Source organism: Rhamphochromis longiceps, linkage group LG1, assembly GCF_057381845.1.
Source record: "Rhamphochromis longiceps isolate RC_006_pf linkage group LG1, R_longiceps_female_GT1.1, whole genome shotgun sequence".
Lineage (NCBI taxonomy): Eukaryota > Metazoa > Chordata > Actinopteri > Cichliformes > Cichlidae > Rhamphochromis > Rhamphochromis longiceps.
The window spans coordinates 21,357,404-21,373,062 of record NC_140557.1 but is presented as its reverse complement, the minus strand read 5'-3'; the positions used below and the strand labels follow the sequence as shown (position 1 = coordinate 21,373,062).

The following is a 15,659-nucleotide window of genomic DNA, read 5'->3' as shown; positions in this document are numbered from 1 at the left end:
AAAACATTACCTGATCATCCCTTCAAGTTAGTCTCCCTGTGACTTCTAGGAAACATACGTTGCACTCGGGCAAAGTTCAGTTCACTCCATAAAAGTCCTGCTGTGACTACCTGCATGTGACAGTCTCTGATGGCAACTGGATCATGTTGTCTGTGTCAAAATACACGCCTTCAACCATTTTTGATTTTCAGGAAGAGGAGAGTCTCAGAGTGTGGCCGGGAAAAAAAATAATCAAAAAACAACACGTGGCACAGATCAGATCAAGTGTTCTTCCTCAGCTGTCTCAGGATATTACAGCCAGTACTGATTCTCCAGCCTGTTGGGGCCCAAAACAAAAATACACAGGGGGCCCGTCCAGCCACAGGTCATCCCCATTCTGTTCTAAATAATGTGACATCACCAACAACAGTCTATAAAACAACAGGTAAAGTGTTACTAACACTGTAACTACTAGTTTCTATGTTCTTTTAGCCTACTAGCTATGCTAATAAGTCAGGTTCCAGGTCTGACTCCTGGCTCTGACCTTGTCACATCACAGTGGAGACAGGTGGGGCCCACTTAGGGAGGTCATGTGTCTTTTGCTATCCTTGGAAACTGAGGGCACTGCTGTAATGTACAATTTGCCTGCCTTGCTTAAGGCAAGTATTACAGCAGAACAACTCGGTGACCCTAAGGGATAAATTCAGGGAGTCAATCTAGGAGCATGTACCTTGATACCCATCTAACTTGATGAGCTGTCTTCAAGCTGGCCGACATGAGTTGTAGCTCAATCCTTTGCTCAATAACAGTGATGGAAGCTGGCTCAGGTTGTCAGCATTTGTTCTTTGTGCACGTGTATGTTCCACAATTAAATTGCAAAGCAGGGTTTCTAAGGAGAGATTTAAATGTTGCAAGGAGACGACCTTGAAAAGGTCAGGTATGTTTTTTGCTTTGTTTGGCCGGCATTACGGAACTTTCTGAGCACACTTCGTATACAGAACACAACCCACTCTATTACTCTATTATATAATGTTCAAAGAAAAGGAACTTTGGGAATATTTAAAATTTTGGGGTGCTCACTTTAGATGCCATCATCTTTAAATAATGTGGTTTTAGGTGTTTTTGTGTGCATGTGTGAGTTTGCGTTTGGGCTCACCAGGGACAGGGTAGACTGTGTTTGGTGTAACAAAGGTTCAGGTAGCAAGGACAGGTGGATACACTCAGGAATCTTTATTGTTCCTCCATCCAGGTCAGCAATGATAACATCCAACTGATCAAAACACACAAAACACTGACAGGTCAGGTGGTTTTACTGCTGCTGGAGGAAGCGCTGTGTGGTAGACATGTCTGATGAGAGTCAAATGCAACCAGCTAAATATAGAGAAATCTTTTAAAACCCAGTGTGCAAAAACAATCTGAAAAAATAAAAATGTCACTTTCGCTGGTCAGTAGAAAGAAAAAGTCCTTAAAGCAAGACCTGCTTTGAGGATATCAAAATAAGCCTTTAAAGACTTTAAGTTGTCTGTTAATGATTCATTGTTACCTTTTAACAATTTCTAATCTTTAACTTGTGCATGAAGGTAGGACAAATTCCTGGATGTCTGTGACACGTCTACACTCACCAGATCCTGGATTTCATTCTGAAACATGGAGTGCACGCCGATGATGAAGGGCGTGGGTGAACTCAACACTTCCAGCAGTCGCGAAGGTAGAATGGGGATGTAGGGGTAGCTGTGTGCACGGACACAAGCAAAACGCACACATTTACTCAGAAGAAAGATTAAGAAGAATTTTGCAACGATTGGTCAACTATGAGCTTAAAATATACTTCCCCGCAGGGAAGAGGATGTGATTTGATGAAAATGGAGCTCGGATGACTAAACTTATTTCAAGTGATAAGAGAGCAGTAAAGCACGGAGGACATTTATACGTAAATTTTAAATGATCATCATCATCTACAGGAAACTTGTGTCAAAATTGCAATAAACCCCAGATAATTTAAATGTAGAACACTGTGTGTGGACACAGTGTTTCATATCATGTTAATACATAGTGGCTTCTAATTCTACCTGAACAACAGAATTACTCGAGACCACGATTGTGTACCAGTCATCTGAAACGCCCGTTACTTCTGTGCAAGTCCTGTTTTACATTTTCCAGTAACAAAAGGGTTTTTTGAGACGTGTGACTGTGTTTGTGCAAACTTCCAGCAGCTTAGACAGACAAATAAACCGCTGCTGATTTTTGCTGTTCTTGTTGCTGTTGGCAAACTTAGACCAAGCAAACAATGAAGGATACAGGCACACAACGCAAGGAATGGCAGAGTAGCATCATGGTTTTAGTGCTTTGATTGCTCATTTGTTAATAGGAACTAAATACACTCGCAGACACTTTATTAGGTACACCTTGCAAGCAAAGAAAGGGATCCCCTCAATTCTTCATCGCATAGATTCTGCAAGTTGCTGAAAAGATTTCTCCGAGATTTCGCTCCATGTTGACACGACAGCATCACGCAGTTGCTGCAGATTTGCCGGCTGCTCATGCATGCCCACATCTCAAGGTTGCTGTATTGGACTGAGATCTAGTGACAGTTATTCTGCTGGAAACAGTCATCAGAAGATGGGCACAGTGTGGTCATGAATGCTGTTCATGCCAAATTAGTCATCTGAACGTTGCTTCAGTGCTCAATGTGTTGTTCTTTTATAACCGCCACTCACAGGAGACTTCCTCTTTTTCTATAAACCCTAGAGATGGTTGTGTGGGAGAATCTCAGGTCAGTAGTTTCTGAAGTACTCGGACCATCCCACAGAGCACCAACAACGATGCCATGTCACTTAAATCACCTTTCATCCCCATTCTGATGCTCAGTTTGAATTTCAACAAGTCTACACACCTAAATACACCTAGCTGTATGCCAGCTGATTGGCTGATTAGATATTTACGCTAACAGTGAGTTAAATAGGTATACTTAATAAAGTGGCAGATGACCATATATCTCATACTTATAAATATTTATATGTATTAGCATCCTACTACACCACATTAGATCAACTTGATGTTGGTACTTTGCTTTCACATAAAGACACGGTGGCACGCCATGGCTGGAAATCATGTGGATGTAGTCGTTAAACTGTTACTAATATTACTACAATGATGGTTCAAGACGTCTTCTGTGAAAAAGGCTTACTGTCTCCTTCCTCCTGACGTCTTCCTTCCTTTTGCATGTTTTGTTGTTTAGTGTTATGTTTAAGAACCCCTGAACCCATTTGGCCGGATTAGCTTAAAATACCCTTTCTTAGAAGATATGTTTCACAAGGGAGAGTGATGAACAAATGTATCGGAGAAAGGTAAGGAGGTTATTAACCACATACATCTGAGTCATTTCAAGCAAACAAAAAAAAAAAAAGAGGTTAAAGAAGGTTAAATTGTGTGACTTTAAAAGGTGATCTAATGTGGTGGAGAAAACTGTTTTTACAGAAATGAATGAAAAATTAACAAAGTTAATGATCAGTCAGATCACAAGCCAAGAAAGTCACAACTGCAGTCAATGGAAAGTCACATGAGATTCTGTCTCATCCAGCCATATCAAACACATACTCACCTGTATTTAAGAGGAAACATGAGGGCTTCCAGGGCACGGCATGCCTCTCCAAGCCGCTGGTAGCTGGTGGAGTGGAATAAGACCTTATGTTCTGTCAGAACTGCACAGAATAGGCTAAGAACATTTTGGATTCCTGAAATGACAAAAAACAAACCAAACCCCAACACAGAATGAAATAAATGAGGTATTTGCTGGAATGTGACGTCCACATTTTCCAGATCATTCATCTAAAATTGATTTGTGAAGGCCTTTCAGACTTCAACAACAGATTACAGCAAACAATGTGCACTTGGAAGTTCGCTGATAACCATAAAAGCTTCAAGCCGGATCACTGAAATTCTAAGGAAACAATATTCTGTACGCTCGTTCCTGTTAGGCGGAACAACGTGAAGAATGTTAATATAGAAAGTTCAGAACTTCATCTCATTGAAATTTGCTCCGGCTGTGATGGAAAAGTACAGAATGACTTCAGAGGGCATGAAAGGAGAACGCAAAACACTGACAGCAGTGTAGCCAAGACCACTTAAGGCTTTGTATGCAAGAACAATTATTTTAGCATCAGTTCTGTAGAAGACTACAACACAATGTGGTTCTGCTTTTGCTGAAGTTGTAAAAAATTTATTGCACGCTACCAAAAAAACTTTTTGGGAAGTGCACTTAAAAAAAAGAAGAAGAGTGTTACAGTAATGCAGGCTGACTTGTGCCAGTTCTTCAATTAGTATTACCTCTTTGTTTTATCACCTCCTGTCTAAATGAAGCTACCACAGTCTGTCTTTGTATGTGGGCACTGCACTCTCTGTTTACTATACACACAGAGCAAATCTATGCAGATGGGAACACTGAGCTAAATTTATATATTCAAATAAATGCATAATTGAAAATACAATGTTTTTAAAAATATGAATACTTTGAACTAAACTGAAAGGGCAAATTCACTTTTGTTTATATTTCTTAGCTTGTATTATTATTTTTACTACTGTTGTTATTTAGTGCAGCTGCATTAATTGGAAATAAAATTACAGTGACGCTGTGTAATCTGCACTGTGTCCACTAGCTGTGAAAATAAATCTGCATTCAAATAGGACAGTTTCTACTGAACCATTGAATATAAAGGTAGGTGAAAAGTCATCTCTGAAAAACAAAGGAAATTACACACTCTCATACAGTATAAATAATATTTCAAAAACTGATGCGACAATCAGGAAGAATTCTAAGTTTATAGTTCCTGTTATTGTTTCCTATCAAGCAACTGACAGACCAATTCATCACACATCGGAGTGATAAGGAAAGAGGAACACCGGCAGACATATCCGCGCCGCTGGGGGCGCTGGGTCTGGAGTCTGGCTGCCTGAATGGAGCGCTTCAGTAATAAACAGGAAACGCGCACCTCAAAAAAAACAAAAAAGGAAAAAAATCTTCCTTTTTAAAATGAAAAAGCGTGACTTAAAAAGTCATAACAGGCACCAAATGATGTATTTTTGTCCGTAATTTTTACTGAGATACCGAGGCTTCCAATTCACAGTCACACCTCGTGTTCAGGTGTTTGCTTATCTCATGGAAACAGCGACACGTTTCCGAGCCCTAAATAAAAGAAGTGGCAGCAAAAACAGAACAGACAAAGGCAACAAACAACAACAGTCGGGCTGTTGATGGTCGGATTTATCTCGCTCCCGGCCGGGGGGTGGTGTTGGGGGGGCTGTACTTCCTGTGCAGTGTAACATGTTTAACACACATTCCTCTGTGGTGACTCGATGACCTGTGCGCACAGAGCGATGTCCCGACCTGCCTGTCCCCATGCTAGTAGCTGATCCTTATATGGATGTAAGGACGAGCTAATAAGTGGAAACAAAACGCTTACGTGTAACTCATCAACTGACTTTCCAATCAATGTGCAGGAAAGTCAGGCTTTAAGGTCAGAGGAATCATTAACTCTACTGTCTAACTATGTCTGTAACTTTCAGTTTCCTGCACCTTAATAAAAAAATAATTATTATATAACAACCTGTGACAGCAGCAGGAGAGATTAAAAAAAAAGATTATGATTTCATATTCTTGCCAAGAGTGGAATAAAGAATAGATAATACCGATGCCGTGTCTACATATATAGCTTACAGACACGAGATGGTCAGGACAGTTTAGCCTGAAAAAACCTGCAGACAAAAAAACAAAACATGCAGACTGAAATAATTGAGGTGGTTTCAAAACACCATTGCCTGAAGTACATTTGTTCATTTATCCAACATTAAACTTCTGATAGAGTAAACCTGACTTTATAAGTTAAATTACAGTCATGGTATACTGTAAACATCACAAGATGAAAATATCAAGAATGAGTACATTCAGTATTTGATAAATTCAGCGTCACTGTCATGAAAGTAAAACGATATGATGCTTTTATTGGGCGTTATAGGTGCATGAGTCATTTTAGCCATTGGTAGGTGGTTGCCAGGCAACTTATAATCATGTAGGAGGAGTTCCCAGCCAAACCAACAGACAGTTTTTGTATTACAGTAAGTAACTATAAAAAGTGACAAATTGTGGCTTTGAGGTTTTTCTGGCTAGCTATTTTTCCCTTCTGCTAGCCTCTGTTTAAAGCTATGCTAACAATCTCATTGCTTTAGCCTTTAGCCTAGTTTAGTGTAGATTCCCTGCGCCGTGTCAGAGGTACTTTTCTTCCTGAAAGTCATGATGATACAAATATCATAAATATGACATTTTCTGTAAACACCTGGGTAGGGCTGGGCTATATCATACCATTCACAGTAATACCGGTGTAATGTTGGGCAACGATAGGAAAATCAAATATCGCGATAGAACGTGGGTAAAACGCGCATGCGCAGTGCCTTTGTTTACATACGCACATGGCGGCGATGCAGAATGAGAAGAGCGAAAGTGGATCGTTAAATGAAACGAATGAACCAGAATTGGTTTGTAAAAATGCTGCAACTTCAGTGGTGTGGAACTGGTTTGGCTTTCATCCGTCAGGTACACAACAAAGCACTATTTTTGGTAGAGCATGTTAGCGGGCCGTCGTTATTACCGTGTTTTTTTTTTGGAAAATACGGCACACTTAAAATCAATCCTTTGATTTTTCTGAAAATCGACAGTGCCCCTTATAATCCCGTGTGCCTTATGTATGAATTCTGGTTGTGTTTACTGACCTCGAAATGATTTTATGTGGTACACGGCGCTCGAAAATCTGTCAAATGTTTCAGTACGACTTTGCTAAGCTACGAACCCGCAACGCTTGATGGATTGTCGGAGCATTACGGCTATATTAGGCAGGAGCCTCGCGGAGTGATACGTACTGTGCTTCAACATAATATTACCGTATTGTGTGTGTATAACCTCTTTTTTTGTGGATTTTGTGGATGTTATACATGGTTATGCTGAGGATATGTCGGCCAATTTCCACTGGAAATGCCTTTTGGTTAAACTGTCAGCAAGGAATTTGCATTTGCACTGTTACGTTTTTATGTAACTTTAATGCACTTAAAAAAGCTGCTTGTTTAAGTGAAAATACATTGATGGTTTTTTTTTTTTGGCACTAATAAAGTTGAGAAGTTGTAAATTATTTTGTCTAGTGTCAATTATATCGTCAGTTATCGTTATCACAAATTTTCAAATGTATATCGTGATAAATATTTTTGGTCATATCGCCCTGCTCTGGGTACATTTAGCAGTGTTCAGATATCGGTTTGCATGCAGAAGAGTACCTGTCTATTCATTTTCATTTTCAAAATTATTAACAGAGCGACCGAACTGTAATCATTGCGCTATTCGTACGTGACTCTAAACATTAGAAAGAAACTAAAATGTGCAGTTCATCTTTCCAGCACACATGTACTGTATCCTACTTGCTGCTCTGAACTGCAAATGTACCCTCCTGATTAAAGGAAGCAGGTTTAGGAAAACTGACTGGTCGTGATTCGTTATTATGTCAACATTATTTTGTTTTGTGTATCCAAATTGGCAACAAATGCATGCTCTGACATGACCCTAATTGCATATATCGTGTAAGAACACCTACCCCTCCCAATCCCCTTGCTGCTTCCAAACAAAACGAGGATGGTGTTAATACAGTCAGGATACAGAATCTACTCTGATGTGAAGCACATTCTCCTAATCAAGAGAGACCAAATGAGGGCCAACTTTCCATTACAAATCAGATTTCAGGTGAATTAGATTTAATCACACTCTCGGCTTACATATGCAAAAAGTGAAATAAGCCCCGCTGTTTAGGAATAACCCCAAAATCTGCAAACATAATTCAGAAAGTTCACAGCGTGGCTTTTGCCAATTTGCGGGTTTTTTTGGAGTGCTAAGAAAAACAATAGACACACTCCCTAAATACGTCTGGACTCCCTCATGATTGAGTCATTGCGTATCAGGCACGTCGGTTCTTTACCAGAGCACGTATCGCCTGTTCAAATCATTTAAGTCTGGACCATTAACATATTGTGCAAACACTGCAATCCGAAACCACAAAACCTAATCAAATCTTCATTATTGGCTCCTTCTACCCAGACAAAATTACAGAAACATTGATGGGACACAGAGAAAAACGCACAGCCGTGCTTGAGACGCATTTCATGTAGAACTAATCCGAGCTCTTAATGGCTCACCGCAAAAGTCCTACAGTAGTGGAGTTTGCCACTAGGTGATTAGCAAAGTTACACAGAGCATTTAAAAATCTGATAAGAATAAATGTGAAATATGTCAAGCATAAAGGCATTTTACTAAATAAGCTGAGACATTGAATGCTTTAAAACTTATGTTTTTAAATGTGACTGCTGTCAGATTATAATAGCTACTAGAAATACTTACATGGTGATTGAGTCTACAGTACATGATAAACTGCAGCAGGGTAATGTTAATAAATACATGACAAGACATTTAGTCATTTCATTTCAGATACAACAATGAAGTCATAAATAAGTCATGTTGTGACTCATGATTGCTGGTTAGTAGTTATCACAGTTCCTTGACCCACCCAACTGCTGGAAGAGTAGAGCAATACTCTTGGATGTAACGGGCAGCGTGTCGTTCAGGGGTGTCTGGATGAGCTGACGGTCTCCTGCTCCCAGGCTAAATAGCTTCTGTAAACAGAAAAAAAAGGGCGTGACAGTCAGACAACAGCAATAGAACATTTTAACGACCATCACGTCTACAGGGTTGAGAAGTCCAACGACTGACAGTCACAGGACTGTTCTGAGCCCGTGGGGCATGAAAAAGATGCATTCTATTCAATGCAAACACTGTGCAGACCATCTGAATAAGTCTTTTTCACACTAATCAAAAACATAACTGATATGGTGCACAGCTGCATCAATATAAAAATGATTCATGCACTGCAAAGATTCAAAAACATATTTCCAAAGTGTGTACGTGTTGTTCAGATCAACACAGACTCTAATCAGTCACCTAAAAGCTGTGCTGTAATTATTCTCACAAATACATCCTGATTCACACCGTGTGCAGGTATCCTCTGATATAATCTCACAGTATCATATAAAGGTCTCATGGGGTCCTCATTCACACAATTCCTGGCATACCTGTATGTTCAACTGTGTTTTGTTTTGACAAATGAGTCTGCTTGGGTCTGGCAGACTTGAGGACATGAGATTTTTTGTGGCGTCTTGCTAGAGAACAGAAGGGGCCAAATTCTTCCTTCTAACAGCATATTATCCATCATTTAAAACAAAATCAGATGAGAAAGCGAATGTGGCAGAATGAGCGGGCTGCGTTTTTGTTCCGGGTGTTAAATAAATTATCTTATGCCTAGCTTATCGGAGCATTATCTTCTGACATTTGGCCACCAAAATACATTATGACATCAAGAGGGATCCTAATGCAGCGACAGTGCAGTACAGTCCTCAAAAATGCTACAGATAAAGTTCAAGAGATTTTCTTTCTTGCTCCACTCTAAGAGTTTATTTCATGGCAGAATGAGCAGACTAGAACTTCGCCTGAACCCTGAACATGATGGTGGTGACTGGCTGCAAAGCAAACATCAGTCTGCATCACTGAACCTCAGTCATCCACTTACAATCTGGCTGAAAGCAGAGCAGGGTTGACATCAACAACCAACTAGCACAAAGTCCTGGACCTGTGCCCCCCTCCTTGAAAAACCACCCAACAGCAGAGCTAGACAGTGATATGTGGACATGTTCTCTCTTAGGTCAGACTTACCTGAGATCCACCAGCAACAGGAACCAAGAACGTAAAAAGGTTGGCCACCAATCCCTCCAAAGGGAAACTCAGGCTATCGATGTAGACCGTGTAGATCAGCCCTAAGCACCCCTGTAAGAACAACACGTGGAAGACAACTAAGACATGGAGAAAAAGGAAAGAAGCAACCATCAATGTGCTTAATAAGTGTCTGCATTTTCTCTTTTTGGGCCAAGAGCAAAGGATCCTCAGTAGGTAAGGTCTGCTAGTAAGGTTATTACCATGGATGGTATGACTGGCCTTACGCCAGCACAAACTGACCTTAATGAAAGGCTCAAAGTTTCTTATACACCTGAGACTCCTGTACTTTCTGAAGTGCATGCCTACATTAAACCCATTTTACAGACAGAACAAAGCAGATTAGTATCTGCAAGACGAAAATCAGATTTGACAAAAATTCTGAGAATTCTTCTGAACGGTCAGAAAAAACATTTTTTAAATCAAGATTTAATCGTGCGGTGTCTTATTACCCGGAATATTTCGGGATAATCCAGCCTGGACACGAGAATGAGACTTTTTGGTGCAAACACTTGAGCTGGCTGGATCAGGCCATCCTCTTCTGCCTCCTCATCTTCATCGCCATCAGCTTCAATGTTCTTTGATCCCTGAAACATAAAAAGAGCAGTCGTTACTTTATAAGAAGAAGCACCTTGAGGAGACTGTTGTGATTTGGCACTGTATAAATAAAATGGCCTTTAACTGAATTGAATGCAGCCAAAAGAAATGTTAAAAATCCTCCTTTGTCTACAGTGAGCAGAAAAAAAAAACATTCATGAAAGGCTGGACAATTAATTATCCTCTTTCACAATGTTGCATTTTAGTACAGCCAGCAGAGCCACTCTGTTAATTTCTTCAATTACGATGATGCTAATAAAAGATTTCTCCAAAGGGACCAAGATTAAACGAGATTTGCTTACAGAAGAGTCAAAAATGACTTTAGGAAGTTCATCCTCCTTCTCTCCTAGGATCACATCATAATACAGCAAATGCAAAACATCAGTGACAAAAATACCAAACAAGTTAACAACTGCACAGCGCTTAGTATCTGTTGTGTAAGATAGAAAATTTACAGTTTCGATCTGGTCTCTATTGAGATCCACGAGCTGCATTACGACACTGATACGCCAATCTCTCGGCGCTCATTCCAAATAAAGCCTTTATCACAGTCTAGTATATTTCTCCAGGCAGTCAAAACATGCCGCAAGAGCTTAGGTATCTCCAGCACCAAGGAGTGCAGGATCAAAATATCTGTTCTATCCATCTGAGAATTTTGGGGGGGGGGGGGGAAGAGATTTGGTTCAATTATTTAACAAAATACATTCCTGCGCCGCCTGTCTGGACGCTCTCTGAAATCTAGCTGAGCAGATAAGGACGTCAACTCAGACAGTTAAGACTGTTAAAACACCCTCACGTTTCAAGAAGATCTTCAGCGCTCTGAAGTGAACGCTGGAATGTTTGAGGTACCCCGATGGTCTCGATGAGACCAAATATAGCCTGACCTAATGATTAATATGAGCGAGACAGATAAAAGATAAGGCCGTGTGGTGGATAATAAACGTTTATAGGGTCAGTCTTTATGCTACAGCATGTAATCTACACCAAGCAGACACGCATCTCGGTCAAGTGTCTCTCTATCAGACACAAACATCTCAGTTAGTTTAATCTGTTTGAGTGAAGCGTATCAGTTAAACTGTAAGACAAACTGTATTGTTTTCATGCTTTTTTTAAAAGCCTAAAGATAGCTTCAAAATTAATTAGATTAACTTCTCACTTTATAAACTAATACATTATGTGCCAACATCAAAATCAGTGCAACGCTCTGCTTGGAAGCCCTGATTCTTTCCAAGAAGCACGGCACTTGGGCATACATGAGATATCTAAATATTATTGTAAAACAAGCATGCCCCCCCCACCTTGGGGAAAAAAGGCACTCCGTGACTCCCCTTCAGGACAATGTGGCTGACAACATTACAAAATCTGCTTCAGAATCACTCCACCACCAGCACCATAGCAAAGAGTTCAAGGCCTTGACCCATTTTAACTGGAAAAAAAGCTAAAACAACCCGATACTCAAGGCCCCCAAAATGATCTGCTGCCAGTGTCCCCGTGCCAGACACCCCCAGAGGTCCAATGTCCATAACTCAATGGATTGAAGCTTTCCACGTGGCATCAGGGACTCTTGCACATGTATTACTGATTAAAATACATATAAAAACAACAAAAAAAACCAAACAGAAATGAGGTTTCTCAACAGTTTGTATTGACTTTATTTTACACACAACCACCTGCTTCAGGTGTGGGGTTTTTGACTGAGTGAAAACATTAAGAGTCCCACTTTTCCAACCTGGCAACAAAGTTTACATGTTGAGATACACCGGCTCTGTGATTGTACATACGTTTACACTCCTCTACTGCCACAAAAAAAAGTGTTCAAAAATGTGTTTTTTGAGCATAGTACGAGTTCTCCCTGTAGTCTCGATCATGTCTGGTAAATATGTGGAGCATTATCAAAATTGCATGAAATAGAATTTCCAGAGGTCATCCTCGTGTTAAAGTGAAATCCTGTCGCTAAAGTCCTCCTACTCTTCACAATGAGGGTGATCCACTTATCTGTAAACCCTAACATGCTTTTCACAGACTTCACCAACAAGAGGCGAGCAAAGTGGAAAAATGCACTCAGTTATGCAAACTGAGGCATGCTTTAATACAAATGTAATTATAATGTGATTCACACAACAAGTTCAAATGCTAATGAGAAAAGGATGCACTACAACAGAGCTGAATTCAGGCATTCCACCAAAGTGACTCGTTGCTATTTTGAAGTTGACACATTTCTCTTACGGGGCTCGATTTCAAATTTCCCTCAAAGATGTTAAAGTGATATAACTGGAATGTGATTGATGACTGCCTTCCACATGCGAAAGGATGTGAGGTCACAGTGGGCAGAGTGACAAAGAGTCATTTAAGGTCTCCAACAAAGGCCAACACAGTGAAACAATTATCTTGGTATTGTGTGGGCCTCTGGCAGGGAGAGAAGTTAACAAGATCACTGGTAAGTATGAAAATGATCCCAATGAAACTAATCTGTAGTAATCAATAATTTATGGGGGTTTTGGACATTGGTGCCGTGACCACTAATCTGCAATCAAACGCAGTCTTGTATGCATGAGTAAATCACATGCCGAAGGGGAGGGCTATCCTGTCTTTCCTCGGCCAAGTCACAATTTATTAGGCTGGATGCAAACAGGCTGTTTTATAATAACGCCCGACATTCTGGAAGACATCAACCACGCGACAAGCATTCCTGAGAACTAAAGAAGAGTGCCAAAGACGGCAAAAAAACAAAAACAAAAAGCAAATCAATAAGCCTAAAATGAAAACAGAAAGTCACATTGCCCAAGCTTCATATCCCTAAGGGTGTCTAATGGTTATGAAAAGCACACAAGAATGACAGTGACCTCGTTTTGGGGAGGAGGAAGAAACCGACTTCAACATTTTGATATCAGGGGCTTACAAGGTGATGATGTCATGCACTGCTTTCTACTAAAGAGGACAGGTGACTGTAGATTTGTATTATTACTGTGGCTCACATGGCAGCTCAAGGGGTTACAGGTGATGCACCGATCTGACATTTTGATCAAATATCAATGCGATCACTGATGATCAGATCATGTTGGTTACAGCCAACACATCATTAACACTGCACTGATTGCTAACAGGGGAGTTAATGTAGCATTTAAGAAGCTAAAAACTAGGAAAAAGCAAAGATAGAGCAGCTGGAAGGCATTTCACTTCCAGCTGTTCGCAAAAGTTTTTAAGATAAAACATAAAACGATCGAGTGAGTTGCAAGGCTGAAAAACTCCAACAGCACGTTGTGATTTCTCTCTTTTACTCAGTGGCACATAATGCTTGTTTGAAGGCTTCTGCTGCAATTCTAGTAAAATTGAATACTGTCGCCAACGGGTTCTTGTCCACTCCACTTTACACATGACATGCTTGTGTGGATCTGTAAACGGTGGTGGGTTCAGACTGAGCAGGGAATAAAGGAGAAACTCTCTAAGCTGAAATGAGACTGCAGATGAGTTCATGTAGTTCACGTTTTGGTCAAAGGTAGAGACTGTGGAGTACCTGCAGGTTGACCTCGGCCTCGTAGAAAGTGAGGCAGGAGCAGTAGTGTCGGTCTGAATCGATATCTGTCAGCACAACGGTGAAGAAAGTGGGTGCTTTCCGATCTCTGGACAGCCTCCAGCCTCCAGGCTGGCAGAACTGAAAAGACAAAAAACAGTAAAATGACGTCACATAGGAATCCACAGAATCACATCTCACTTACAGTAACATTTGGTTACTTTTGATTTTTTTTAAATAAATTCAGTGGTTATGACACCCACTGAGACTTTTTGCTGGTAAACCAATCAAACCTTCAAATTACTGTGAAATACTGCAGCAGGTCCTAGCTGAATCCCAACGCCCCCATAAAGAGCAAAGACAGGATGTCCTGCTCTGGGGTTGCAATTTCATCTCCTATGCATGCCACAGTGCTAGCAGGAAGTGGCATGTTCAGAATTTATTTTCTTTAAAAATCGTCAGCGATGGTGCCCGTTCTAATTGAAGGTCTGAGCATGAGAGGAAATGTCGCACACAAGACTTACAGGGACAAAAAACTCCAAAACAAAAAACAGGAATTAAGCAACTTTATACATTAAATCAAAGCTAAAACTGAGAATAACAACAAATATTTATTTATCCTACTGTCCCAATTTCTTATTCAGATTTTTAAATGACGAATCATCATTTAAGAAAACAACACATCTGAAAGGCGGACCTCTCTGTTACACCGTTTTATTGATTCAGACTGTCCAGGGTATAAGTTTGGACAGAGGTTTAGATATTCCATGAGAGAGTCCTGTTCTCCCAAAATCTTCCAGGAAGGACTTATTATTTAGACTTCCAAACATTCCTGTTTACTGACGATTTAAGTATCACACAAATCAATAATTTTCTATGCGTGACAAAACTGAGCCATTTTTAGAAAACTGTGGGCACAGAGAGAGACCATTACAATAATAAGAAGCATCTTAAACAGGTTTTAGGTCCCAGAGCAACAACAGCATGAGTCATCTCCAATCCTGACACAAAACATCTGCAAAGTGTGGAAAAAAAACAAGCTTCTCCCGATACATTGTCTGGTTAGACAAAACCGGTTTATCAATCTATTGACTTTATAGTTAGAGACATAAATTGCTGTTGATGTTGCCTTCACATAAACACTTGCAATTCTTCAAGCTCAAAATAAACCTGCCCACTGTTTGGAGAAATAGATGAATTATTTGTTCTTATAGATAAACTTTGAATAGTTTATCTTCCAAAAAAAAAAGAAAAAGGAATAAATAAGCCACGTGGCACACGAGAGCACAGAGGGCCAAAGTATAAGGGGCAGGCAGGCATTTGGTCAGAGAGTTGAGTGTTTGTGTCTGATCCTTCTCTTGTTTTTGCAGGAGGCCCAACTGGCTCTGGTTTTGAAAATGGTGTTTAGACTGCTCCTCAGGGGTTACGCAGGGGATCACCGGACACATGGAGGAAGAGAGGAGACCGGGTTAAGGAGGGGCAGCTAAGGGCAAAAACAGATGAACAGATGGGTAGATAGCTGGCTCTGTACACGAGGTAGTGTCTCTTGGGCAGCAAATGATAAGAGGTCAACTAAAAAAAAAAAAAAAAAAAAAAAAAAGGAGAAAAGGGAATTAAAGGGGAGGGCTGGAAAACAGAGATTAAGAGAGGAAGGGAGGAAAGAGAGAGATGGGAGGGGGACAAGGGGCCTGTTCAACCTGGAGGTTCAGACCAGGATGCCAT

At 40.4% G+C, this 15,659-nt stretch overlaps 1 protein-coding gene across 3 annotated transcripts in view; it reads right to left on the bottom strand.

Moving 5' to 3' along the window:
* sbf2 (SET binding factor 2) overlaps positions 1 to 15,659 on the bottom strand; it is a 110,107-nt gene that overhangs the window by 55,056 nt on the left and 39,392 nt on the right. For all 3 annotated transcript variants that reach the window (XM_085402292.1, XM_085402308.1, XM_085402300.1), the window contains 7 exons: positions 13,941 to 14,078; positions 10,282 to 10,416; positions 9,773 to 9,883; positions 8,574 to 8,679; positions 3,581 to 3,713; positions 1,602 to 1,710; positions 1,136 to 1,249 (listed from right to left, as the gene is read on the bottom strand). In XM_085402292.1, coding sequence (XP_085258418.1) covers positions 1,136 to 1,249; positions 1,602 to 1,710; positions 3,581 to 3,713; positions 8,574 to 8,679; positions 9,773 to 9,883; positions 10,282 to 10,416; positions 13,941 to 14,078 — 846 coding nt within the window. The remainder of the gene's footprint in view (positions 1 to 1,135; positions 1,250 to 1,601; positions 1,711 to 3,580; positions 3,714 to 8,573; positions 8,680 to 9,772; positions 9,884 to 10,281; positions 10,417 to 13,940; positions 14,079 to 15,659) is intronic.